General features: G+C 38.0%; 1 protein-coding gene across 1 annotated transcript in view; it reads right to left on the bottom strand.

Moving 5' to 3' along the window:
• The window catches only part of fbn1 (fibrillin 1), an 84,769-nt gene that overhangs the window by 49,618 nt on the left and 22,800 nt on the right, over positions 1-12,351 (bottom strand). Inside the window, exons 8-17 of the mRNA XM_038283391.1 lie at positions 12,043-12,168; positions 10,530-10,655; positions 9,019-9,171; positions 8,668-8,907; positions 6,967-7,119; positions 6,766-6,885; positions 6,439-6,564; positions 4,118-4,240; positions 3,170-3,292; positions 914-1,066 (exon numbers count right to left, since the gene is read on the bottom strand). Of these exons, the coding sequence (XP_038139319.1) occupies positions 914-1,066; positions 3,170-3,292; positions 4,118-4,240; positions 6,439-6,564; positions 6,766-6,885; positions 6,967-7,119; positions 8,668-8,907; positions 9,019-9,171; positions 10,530-10,655; positions 12,043-12,168 (1,443 nt within the window). The remainder of the gene's footprint in view (positions 1-913; positions 1,067-3,169; positions 3,293-4,117; positions 4,241-6,438; positions 6,565-6,765; positions 6,886-6,966; positions 7,120-8,667; positions 8,908-9,018; positions 9,172-10,529; positions 10,656-12,042; positions 12,169-12,351) is intronic.

The raw sequence follows: 12,351 nt of genomic DNA, 5'->3' as shown, positions 1-12,351 counted from the left end.
GGGCAGATTAAGCAGTAGGATTTGTAATAAAAGACCCACTGAACAATTGCTTATTTCAGGTGAATCTCATTGACATATTTAAAGTAAATAAAGTCTGTATATACAGCTATGACATAGAAATAAGTATGTAATTCAGGGCTTAGACTAAACTAACTGATCATTTCAAATCAAAACCATATGATTATCACAAAGCAAGTCTTTACTGTAAATAAAGCTAAGGTGTCAGAAGGCATGGATATAAACAGAAAACATAAAACTGTTGTTTTGAAGCATTTCTTGTGTGAATGTTAAGAATGTTGAATTTCAGCATAATTAAATCTTACAGTTCATAAAGGCACAAATTTCCTGATGCAAAATAAGGATTTGACATCAGACCAAAAAAATGAATGAGGGATTGATAGAAAGTACATTTTGAACCTGCTTATAGTTCATTATAAAAGTAGTTATAATTTCATAAACATCAATCAAAATGACACATATTCTAGTTCACTGAACATGAATAGATAAAATATTGATAGACTGAAATATATAAAGTCTATTAAGAAAGAAAGAGAAGAACCTTTAAAAAGCAGGTTAACAGTTAAATTCCAGCTTTGGAAAGGAATATTCAGAATAAGAAATGTCAAAAACTATGTATACCTATAAAACATGTCTTAAAAAGCTATTTCAAATGTTCTTTACCCAAATGTATGTTAATTTTAACTTTGGAGCTTTTATACATTGTTTAGTTGGATTTTCAATAAAAGAACTAACTGAGGAGTGTTACAGCTGGTAATTGAATGTAGACCTGATTTCTGTCAAATTGGTTAAAGCAATGTTTGAAAAGGCCTTAAACTCTTAGAGAGACCTGTCTGTCTGTCTGTGCAGAAATATGGTAGTATAGTAAAGGGCAAATATATTTTAATTTCTATACCAGAGCTTTCCGGTGGGCAGGGTTGGCAGGGCTCTCCATAGGCGTACATGGTGCTGGCACAGCAGCACTCTGACTTGGTCACGGCTCCAAATAAAGGCCGAACACACTGCCCTCGATTGTAGCCACCGTAACAAGAACTGCGCATATGTGTGTCTGTTTTAGGAGAAAAATAAACATGTAAGAGAAACCAAAATGAGCAACCAGATCTTAAATGTGGATGGAAATAGACCAACACGGAGTGAAAAGAATAGCATCAGTCAGCAACTCCAATAAACATCCACACTAGCAAAAACAAATGGCTACTCTATCTGAACTCTCTAGGGATTCAGGGCATTCTCCTGCACTGATATCATCCCTGTGAGTAGCCACCCTAAAAACAACAGCATTTCAACATGGCTAAAAATAATAATGCAATGTCATTTTAGAAAATTCTGTAAAGTTCAAAACATAAAGGCACAATAAAAATCTAGATTTCAATAAACTGGGGCAGCATTGGCATCTGATGTAGCAGATTGCTCTGCAAGGGTTGTCGGTTCAAGCCCAGGCTCCAGCTTTCAGTTTCTTTGTGTTGTCAGGCAAGAAGCTTAGCCTCCTGACTTGACCAAAGCGCTATATAGTTTCAGGCCATTTACCATTTTACCCTTTAACAAACATGTTAGACTTGAGCATAAAGAGGCACTTAAACGTAAATCAGCACTAATCAACCAATTGAGATAGCTGGCAGCTATCATTCTCACTCATTCTCCTTGTCCAACCAGAATACACTATAGCAGAATGGTCACAAATGTTAAGATAGATTAATTTCAGTGGGGAATGAGAAAAGCAGATCTGCTTTCATGGTTTTGGTGTGTTTTTAAAGGATTTTCTTAAAAATAGTGGCAAAGAGGATGCAATGGAACCACTAAAGGTGCGTTCACATCTAATGTGAAACCTGCAAAAGTTTTGCTAGGTTGGTCTGCTTTTGCTCGCCTTGAAATTTGCCTGGCCAGTGAAAGTCTTTTGCATGCCAGGCAAATTCGCACAGCAGGCAAAAGGCTGCAACATCATTGATTCTTCTGGTCTTTAGTTTCACCTCATCATGGTGAACATGGATGTACAAAGCGACTGGCAGTGATTTTTTTCTACTTTACACAGCCTAACAAAGCTGCTGGTGTTCCTAGGTTCACCAGATCCCCAGAGATGGAACCAGTATGGAGAATATCACCAAATCCTCCATAGCCTAGGTCTGGATGACGGTCATTTTCAGCCGTACTTCCGCCTACATGTGACCCAGTTTGGGGCCCTAATGTCCGCAAAGGGGGATGAATCACCTGAAGGGTTAGGTGAGACAGCATTCTGGAGCTCAGACAGGAGCAGTGGGAAATCAGTGAGAGAACACCAGCAGTGAAAAAACAAATCTGGGACCAGACTGCCAGCCGTGTAACCATCTGGAACTAAAGAACCACAGCAGTAGATCGGAGGATCCCTCTACAGAATCAGCGCACTGAAGCCTGCTTACAACAGCACTATTGGAGAGAAGCTACAGCTGGTCCCTGCTTACTATAGAGGCTAACTTCAGAAAAACACAGGACCGCCTCGAAAGATTATATAAGTGCACCAGGAAGAGATTACGACTTCTGAGGAGTAGGACAGGACTAACTGCAGTGAGATTCCCAGTCCCAGTCCCTGAATGGATTTTGCAACTTGAATGTAATCAAAAGTTGTTTTTCAACTTCATTCGCAGATGAGGCTGCAATCAAATGTTGCCAACTTCGTACCGTTCACTTCCCTAAATTCACCACCCTCAGCTTCGCCCCGCTTTGCTAGGCTCCGGACCCGCCCTTCTACATAGCGGAAATGTGAAAATCATTCAATCCTGTTTGGCTTGAAAATCACGTCCGGTGTGAATGTACCTAAGCAACTATCCATGGGGTGTGGGGGATCTGTTTTTTCAAGGAGTCATGACAGCTACTCAGGTGTGGAAAGTCCAACAATTTATTATAGCTTAAGATTCTAACAGTAGCAGATAATTTTAATATGCAAAGGCAAATCTGACTTTACTTCTCTACATGGACAGTAAGTACTTTTGAATGCAAAAAGTAAAACAACTAGTAAAAGCTTATGTTTATAGCTTTAAATGTAGCAAGAGAAGATTTCTGGCTGCACGAAGTGATGATGACAAGAAAAAATAGTGTTAGATTACTGCTTGCTATAATACTTTATAACGAAAGGAAACAAATCGCCGTTTTAATTAAAAACTCTCATGTGGTAACTCACCAACGCATACTCGTCCATCCAAGCCCACCGCCATCCCAGCCATGCACTCACAGCGGAATGAACCCTCCGTGTTGATGCAGTGCCCGTTCATGCACATGCCTGGAGTTTCACACTCATCAATATCTACAAATAGAAACAAAGATGTATTTCATCTTTACAAAACAGAAGCCTGATTACTGAATAACTGGCTACATAAATAAATCCACCCTGCAGCACAGATTCCATAACACTTTTCTCAACTCCCCATAAAACAACAACCACAATAATGATTATAAACAGTGATGTGGCATATATGTAGCACTCTGTGGTCATGTATGTAAAGGGAATTGTTTATTTAGGTAACTCTGCAGAACAGCTAGACTTACTGTGAGACAATGAGCCCCCTGAGACACATCTAGGTGACATATTTCATTAGGGACTGCACACATACTAAAAGAACACTTCTTCCACACCCTATTTCAGTAATTATTTAATGAAATTAACACACTCTCAGTGTCTTTTGAGATCAAACGTGTGTATGTGAGTTTAAACCCGGAAAATATACATTTGAATGACAAATCTTTATATTAATCAACAGCACATAGAAACTCATTTTCTGCAACCGATAACGTCAAGTAAAAAAAGTTAATCTTTTCTCTTAGTTTTGATTATAAAGGCAATACACCTCTGACCTTTCTTCATGTGTGTTTAGATAGACTATTAGAGCTGGACAGATATTTGCAGATCCCAGCTACCACCAAGTCTAGAAAGCCATCAGGAAATCAAGGGGGGTTTTCCAAGACTTCTAGGGGGATTTTTTTTTTTTTTTAGCCCATCTGTTTAGACTCACTTAACAGGAGCAATAAAATGCCAGAGCCAGCCACCCGGCAAACTACATAAAACCTTTAACGCAATAGGAAAAACTGACTGAAGGTTTTTGCAAAATGTTAAACCATTTCACTAACACACCTACACACATGCGTCCGCTGGAGTCCAGCAGGAACCCGGGCTTGCAGATGCATTTGAAGCTGCCGTCATCATTGATGCAGAGTCCATTGAGGCACATGTTTCTGATCAGACACTCGTCTTGGTCTGTGTGGAAGTAAAACATGAATTATAGGTTTGTTAGCAAAACCTCCAGGTGACTTCATATAAACCAGTGTTTGCTCCTTCATCCATCCGTCCGCTCATCCATCCGTCTGTCCATCCATCCGTCCATCCATCCGTCCATCCATCCATCCATCCATCCATCCATCCATCCATCCTCGTCTAAAGGGTTACTGGACAAGAGGCAGGGTACACCTTAGGCAAATCACCAGTTAATTAGAAGACAACAGAGCAGCACACAAGACAGACAATCATGAAAACTGAAACTTAAGAGTAATTTAACATGGCAAATTAAAAAAACAAGCAGCTTTTTTGTATGGTGAGAGCAGCAGTACTTGGAAAGAACCTACTGGAAGAACAAGCAAACCTTGCACGAAAGGAAGTTCGGAGACGTCAACATTTATCACTTTTCTTAGATCATCCGCACAAAACCTCTGTGCTGTTCCATGATATTGGTGTGGAGATTGAGAAGCCAATTAAACAACAGGCTTACAGAGTAAGTCCAACAAAGTGTGTTTTAATGCAACCTGGTTGCCAATGGTTTAGCAGTGCCTAGTAAAAGTGCGTGGAGCTCTTCCTGTATTCTAGTACCGAAACCAGATAATACATCTCAGTATTGTACTGATTACAGAAAGGTTAATGCCGTCACCAAGCCCGATTCTTTTCCTTTTCCTAGAATGGAAAACTGCATTGATCGTGTTGGCTCAGCTAAATTTGTGACAAAGTTGGACCTGTTAAAATGTTACTGGAAAGTCCCATTAACGCAAAGAGCGCCTGAAATTTCTATTTTTGTAACTTCGGATTATTTCCTCCAATATACCTTCATTCCTTTCGGGTTGTGTAACGCACCTGCTACATCCCAGCGCTTAATGCAAAAGGTATTATTTCGAATGAGAAATTGTGAAGCGTATTTGGATGATTACTAAAATCTAAAATCAAATTCTACTTAACAGCAACATAAATAACTCATTCATCCAGGATAAGAACTAACAACTATACAACCTAATGGCTTCAAATATTATCTTGAAAATGTAACTTTTACCAAATAAAAATTTTTTAAGTTGTTTAATGCTCTAAAACAAACAAATATCTGACATGTCACGAGTAATGCAGTGGGAAATGGAGAAAGAAGCCACTAAATTCAGGGAACAGGATGAATTTAGTTAACTTTATAAATGTGCAGTTTGAAGATGCAAAGAAAACAATTGATTTCCTTGGAAAACCAGTGAGACCTAGAGTTTTTAGGGCTTCCCCTTTTCCTTGGGTTAACAGCGCTCAGAGGTGCCCTGAACAGAAGAGAAATCATCTCTGGTCACTGCAGAGGCTGACATTACAAACCTACTGTTGTGAATAATGACAACAAAGAGTATAAACTCTGACACTCTTCTTTTTCTCCTCTGCCTGCATCTTATCTGCCATCTGCACACTCCTGTAGCAAATTACTGCTGCTTTTAGAAAGCACAAAATACTCTCAGACAAGTAATTACTGCACTGATTTGCTGCCTTAGGGAATGGCACAGATGTAACACAAATGTAATGCAGCGTTGTAAATTAGCTTTACATGGAAATATAGTGCAGTTTTAAAACATGAGGCATATATTGACCAGCATTGTTGGAGGAGGTATTGGAGCAAGGCATGCAAAGGTATTCAAATAAGAGTTTTTGTTATTGCCCAGCTGCCTTTTAGTGTCATTCCAAAAAATCTTTAAAGCTACTTTTCTCCTTAATTTTCTTTGCAGAATGTTCAAGTGGTCTTATCTTCCTCATTTCCTATTTTGATTTACACAAGTTGGAAATTGTTAAAAAGCTTAGACTTCACTCTCAGCATCTGTGAATAACTCAAAAGGCCCTAGGTAGACTTACTTGGATTTAAGGTTAGTGTCACCTTCAGTCACAAATACACACAGATACATTTTGGGTACTTCTTTCTAAACATGCTAATTGCTAATACCTAATATGGTAATAACTTGTCTTTTCTTTAAGAACATTAAAATCATGTTTTACAGGAACTACTCTCTTACTTGTTTTGACATTGTCTCCTATCCTAAAATGTTTTTCTTATACATTCTGGTACTTATTCTGGTACTTATTCTACACCTCCAACGGTTTGTATTGTTGCAGCTAACAACATGTGTTTAAAATCTCCTCTACATCATAAAGACAGATGTCAGAACTTAACAGACCTTGGCAATTTTTGCCATCCGGTGATATCTCGAATCCGGCGTTGCAGACACAGTGGAAGCTGCCTTCAGTGTTCACACAGCGCCCGTTATTGCAGATCCGCCCATTGGCCACACATTCATCCAGATCTGAAAGTAGCAAAGGTACAGTCAACGCATGCAGCTTCTTGAAGACCACTGCAAATCTACATAGACCCGGCTGTTCATCTAAACTTTCAGCTTAAAGAAGAACACTGAAATGTGGCAAAAGGTAGAAAAGTTCAAGGGACGAATACTTTCGCAAGCACTGTGGCTATGGTTTATGGGTGGTTGGGGGGGTATGATTGTCACCTCGACATTCTGTCCGAGTCGCTGTTGTCTGAAATCCAGGAGGACACTGACAGATGTAAGAACCAGGGGTGTTCATACATTCTCCATGTACACAAGGACTTCTATCACATTCGTCGTCATCTGTAGAGCAAACAATTAGTTTAAAAAAGCTTTCAAGTGTTCACGTAAGCTGACAAAATAAAGAAAATAAATGTTTTTTACCGATACATTCTCCCCTGGCATCCAGCTTGAATCCCATGTTGCACTCACAGCGATATCCACTGCCCGTTGAGGGAATACACCGGCCATTTAGGCAGAGGTTGCGGACGGCCTGGCAAATGTTTGTGATATTCTGTGTCTGGATTATATTGGGACCTGACCAAAACAAATAAAATTTAGAAGCTGAAGTGGGCAGAAGGGGAAAAAAGTCTAACAAGGTACATTGGCGCATTCTACAGATTGAATATAACAGGGGTCGGCAACCCGTGACTCCAGAGCCGCATGTGGCTCTTTAATTTCCCCCTGGAGCTTTTTCAAAAATATATGTATTTTTGTTTAAATATGGTGTGCAGGAGGTAAATAAACATTTATTATGTTTCCAATGCTGTAAAATTTTGTATAATAAATACATTTAAACAATACATTTTGACAATTCTGTCAATAAAAATCTAGGTCATAGCCTGCAACGGTGCCAGGCAGGTGTCTGCAATAAACAAAGCAGCGGGTTTGTCTAGGGGCATGGATCCAAAGGGGGAAAAAAAGGAAGATAGCTGATGAGAATAGAGGATTCGAAGAAGAATTTACCAAATCAATTGCTTTCATTACCAATGCAGAAGGATTACCTGCATGTTTGCTTTTGTAATAAGAAGTTGTCAAATAATAAAGAGTCACTTGGAAAGGCATTTCCAGGGAAGGCATGTTAAATACGCAGCCAACCACTCCCTCACATTCTCTCACTCCCAACCAAGTTGGGAGTGAGAGAATAAAGTGCGATAGCAGAACTTCTAGATAAATTAGAGGAGCAAAAAGATAGATTTAAGAAGTGGATTGCAACTCAAAACTCCACTACTGCTGCTAGTTTTGCTGCAAGCATGGAAAACTGTCCACAGATCGAACAGGTAGCGCTCTTATGCAGGTATGTGAACTTTATGCCGTTTTTTTCTCAAATCCTCAAAATAAAGTGAAAACAACAAATCACATTTCTTCATTGTGTTTCCTTATAGAACTTATAGAGTTATATATGTATATATTTATATTATTTTGTGTGGTTTTGTTGTGTGTGTATATATATATATATATATATATATATATATATATATATATATATATATATATATATATATATATATATATATATATATATATATTATATATACTATTGTAATATATTATATATACTATTGTAATGGAATTTAAACTTTTAAACCAAATATTGTACAGCAGAGAAGTCACATGATATAACATTTGCAAGATCTAGGATAAACATTCAATCATGAATGCTTATTATATATTTAAGCCCATGTAGTCGTTTTCTATAGTGGACTAATACATTTAGAGCCTGCGTTTCCATACGGGGCTTATATAAGACATTTACATTTTTGCGGCTCCAGACAGATTTGTTCTTTTTTTTTGGTCCAATTTGGCTCTTTAGATAGTTTAGGTTGCTGATCCGTGGTATATAAAGTAGTCTATAGTTGCAATAAATCTTAACTCAGAATATGTGGTTTTGTGTTTTCAACAGTTTATCTTAGAAACGATATTCTGCACATAAAACTGTAATTGGTGTACAGTTTAAATGATTACAAAAACAATCAAACACATGATTTATGGTTCTTAATGACAAGGTCAGCAGCTTTTTCAAGTATGACTTGAAGAATGTTTTGGTAAATTTTATGAGAGAGAAGCAAAAAGCAGTTTGAGTACCTGATGGGTTAGGCAGTACGGGTATTTGTCCAGGATATGGTACTGGAAATTGCCCTGGAATCACAATCGGTCTTTGATCTGGGAACTGACCAGGACCTTGCCCAGGAAAATCTCCAGGTCCTTGGCCGGGTATTGTAATTGGGTAGATGCCAGGTGTGTCATGAGGCCCCGGTACAACCCCAGGAATTACCACTCCATTGTTAGCATCAGTTATCTGGATGCAAAGTCTCTGGTACTCCTCTACAATTATTACATTTAGAAATGATAACAAAAAAAAAACAAGAAAAGTAATTTTTTGTTAAGGGAATGTGAAAGACAAAAATAATCCAGTGAGATCACTCTTAACTCCACCTGTTCCACGAATGGGGCACATCTCCGGCGTTGAGCCTTCAGACCAGCAGCGTCCACTGTCACAGCAGCACTGCATTTTAGTCAAAGGTTGTGAGTTTTGGTTGGCACAGCGTCCATTCAGCAGGCTTCCATAGCAGTATCCACTGCGAGCATCTGTGAAAAAAGACACAGCATGAACTGAGTTAAACAAATCATGCTGCATAGCGACCTCTGCTATCTGCATGTTGAGAAAACTGGCAAGAGTAGAATCAAGTAGAAGTAGTTGTTTCAGACTTTCCATTATTTGGGGAGATGGTGGCTGCTTCCATGAGTCATAATTTTATATTTATGAGAACATTTTCTTCATGCTGCAGTTTCTGGCTCCATGTTTCAGCATGACTCAAGTTGCCTATTAACATAAAAATCCGCGTTTTTATTTTTAAAGTCAGTCAACCCAATGTGTTGGAATCTAGAGCCTTACATATGACACCACCTTTTGATTAGTCGATTTGTAGTATTCCAGGCTTACATAAAGTGACAAACAAATCTCTTCTTCAGGGCCTAGACCTCTAGTGTTACTGCATGGGAAACAGACTACCATTTTTGGCACAGCAGCTTTTTGGCACGGAAGACTCAGACATTCCTTCTTAGCATGCTCTCCTGAGGGGGTAATGCAAGCGTGTGTTTGCATATGTTTTTGTGTGCATGCATGCATGGAAGTGTAATAATGTGCATGAAGGTCAAATGGATTATCCAAACTTGCATTCTTCTCTGGTCTGTTTTGGTTGAAACTGAGCTTAAGGAGGGACTTTTCAGCTTTTCTGGAAATCATCATCCCAGTTCCAGTAGACTGACAGTCAAATACACGCACATTTCTATCCATCCAAAAGTCAACCTCATCTTACCTCACTCATCATATGTCTTTTTTTTTGTCAGATGAGTATTTACATAGCTTAACAAAATTTTAAAGCTGTTCCTATTTATTATTTCATTCAAAATCGGCAGTGACTGTTCTTTTACCCGACGTGGTTCAATTCAGGGTTTCTAAAGGTCAACCATAGGTTTTTCTTAGACGTAAGATGTTGTTTGGATTTATCTCTAAATTCATTTTCAGCCTGAATTAAATTGTTTTTTGGGGGAAACAAAGACGACATAATTTAGAGAATAATTTGGCGTGGGACAAAGAAATTCAGTACAATATCAGCAAAAAGCTGTTTTCTAAAGAAAAACTTTCAGTGGACCTAAAGATCTTTTCTTTAAGATCGTTTAAAGCATTAAACAATAGTTTGAAGACAAGCATGTAAAAAATAATAAATAAATAAGGAATGACTTGACTACTGACCTAAATTCTTCCAGATGGAAGAATGGAAGCTTTTTTTAGTTTTGTTTCTTCTGCTTGAGCCAAACAGAGAAGGAACCAAAGCAATGTGGAAAAATTTTGATTTGGAAGCATCACCATATTATCTGAAATGTTGTGTGCGGATGACACAATAAACACTGTCCTATACGGAGTGTGGAGTGTGGAAACTCACCTAAACACCTGGATCCATCAACAGAGGTGTAATATCCCTGAGGACACTTACAGAAGTAGCTGCCAACGGTGTTATAACATTCACCCACGCCACAGAGACCTGGAATGTTTGAACACTCATCCAGATCTAAGAAGAGGAGAGGATGGAAACGAGACACGGTCACAAGATTTTAAATCCAAAGGCCACAGGAGATTCTCCACTGTGAGTAAAACTAAACCAACCTTAAAACGCTTATAATCAGGCACAGTGTCTGTTAAGAAACATACTGTAACTTAGACGTGTTTGAAATGTGTTTTACACAGTCCAGAGGTTTTCCGGCAATTATTACTGGGCATAAAATAGCACATATTTCTCTCTGAAGATGAGTGCCAAAATAACAGATTTAAAGCAGGTCTGGAAATCATCAAATTTGTATGTTTATGAGCCAGTATTTCCCACAGACTCACTGTTTTTGTTTAAATGATGATGGAGATTGGAAATATTTAACACGTTTGGAGACTTTTTGAAGCCAAATTCCAGGAAAAAAATAAATACATTGAAAAATCAATATTCAAAAACTCAGTTTTATCCACACTGAGTGTTTTTTGATCTAAGGTTGCATAAACAGACCTACAAGTTTGTCAAATTTTGATTTTTGAAATCATCCACCAAATTTAGACACCAGACAAAGATAAATGGCAAAAAAAAAAAAGAAATTAAAAGTTGACGTTTGGTTACAGTGTCCACATATATGAACAACTATTGTTGTTGCTAAGTAACAAAAACAAAAATGGAGTTAAATAAAACATGAAAAAAAGCAAAAAGATCTAAACCAAAGAACAAAACCTGACCAACTCTATAGACATATCTGATCAGATGAAATACAGTCTCAAGGGGTCACCAAAACACCCAGAACAATATCTAAAATTATACTGTTTAATACTAAGTTAAACATGGTGGCTGCAGTGTGATGTTTTGGAGATTCATTTTGAATTGATCTATAATAAAAAAAAAACATGGAAGGTAACTATTGTCATTCTTTTCTGACCTTAAACTAAAACAATTTTGGTTAAATACAGGGCAATGAACCAGTAAGTTCATCCAAATCATTGTTTTGTTTGACATTTATACTGGTTTTAAGACTTTAAATTTTTTAGATATGACAAAGTGAAAACAGAAGCTTCATTCTGCAACTCTGTAAATCTGTATCAGCACTCCAATACAGTGCAAAGACAAAATTAAGCCTGCATTTCTCTTCAACCTCAAATTTAAGAGCTGTACAGCTGACAGTAAAATACACTGCTACTTTGATTTAATAAAACTTATTTTAAGAGAAAAGTGTGTGGTCTTTTCCCCACAAAGTAAAAAGCAGAATACCACCATTGAGACGAAGTGAACCACAGAGACGGATGTGGTTCTCTCTTAACTTTTAGGGATCTTTTAAATATGTTTCAGTCTACTCTATCATCCAGGCTGCCTCAGAAAGCCAGCCAGTTCACGGCCTCACCAGGACAAGTCAAAACGTTATTCTTACCGTCGCATTTCTGCGAAATCTCATTGAATTTGTGCCCAGCGGGGCATTTACATTCAAAGGAGCCCACTGTGTTGATGCAGTTGCCACCTTGACAGATCCCAGGGATGGCCTGACATTCATCCACATCTAAACAGAAAATAATAAGCAGTGAACGTTTACACCATATTCACAAAAATAAAACTAAGGCTGTACAGGTCTTTAATGTATAAGTTGTAGGTTTGAGCTTTTGTTTTTTATTCTTTTTAAAAGGAATTACAGGAGGAGAAGAAAGATTTCCTTTAGGATGAGTGTAAAATTAAGACAAGTTTT

This window comes from Cyprinodon tularosa, unplaced genomic scaffold, assembly GCF_016077235.1.
Source record: "Cyprinodon tularosa strain WSP-4 unplaced genomic scaffold, ASM1607723v1 ctg193, whole genome shotgun sequence".
NCBI classification, from domain to species: domain Eukaryota; kingdom Metazoa; phylum Chordata; class Actinopteri; order Cyprinodontiformes; family Cyprinodontidae; genus Cyprinodon; species Cyprinodon tularosa.
Note: the sequence above shows the minus strand (reverse complement) of the source record. Positions and strands in the feature narration are given on the sequence as shown.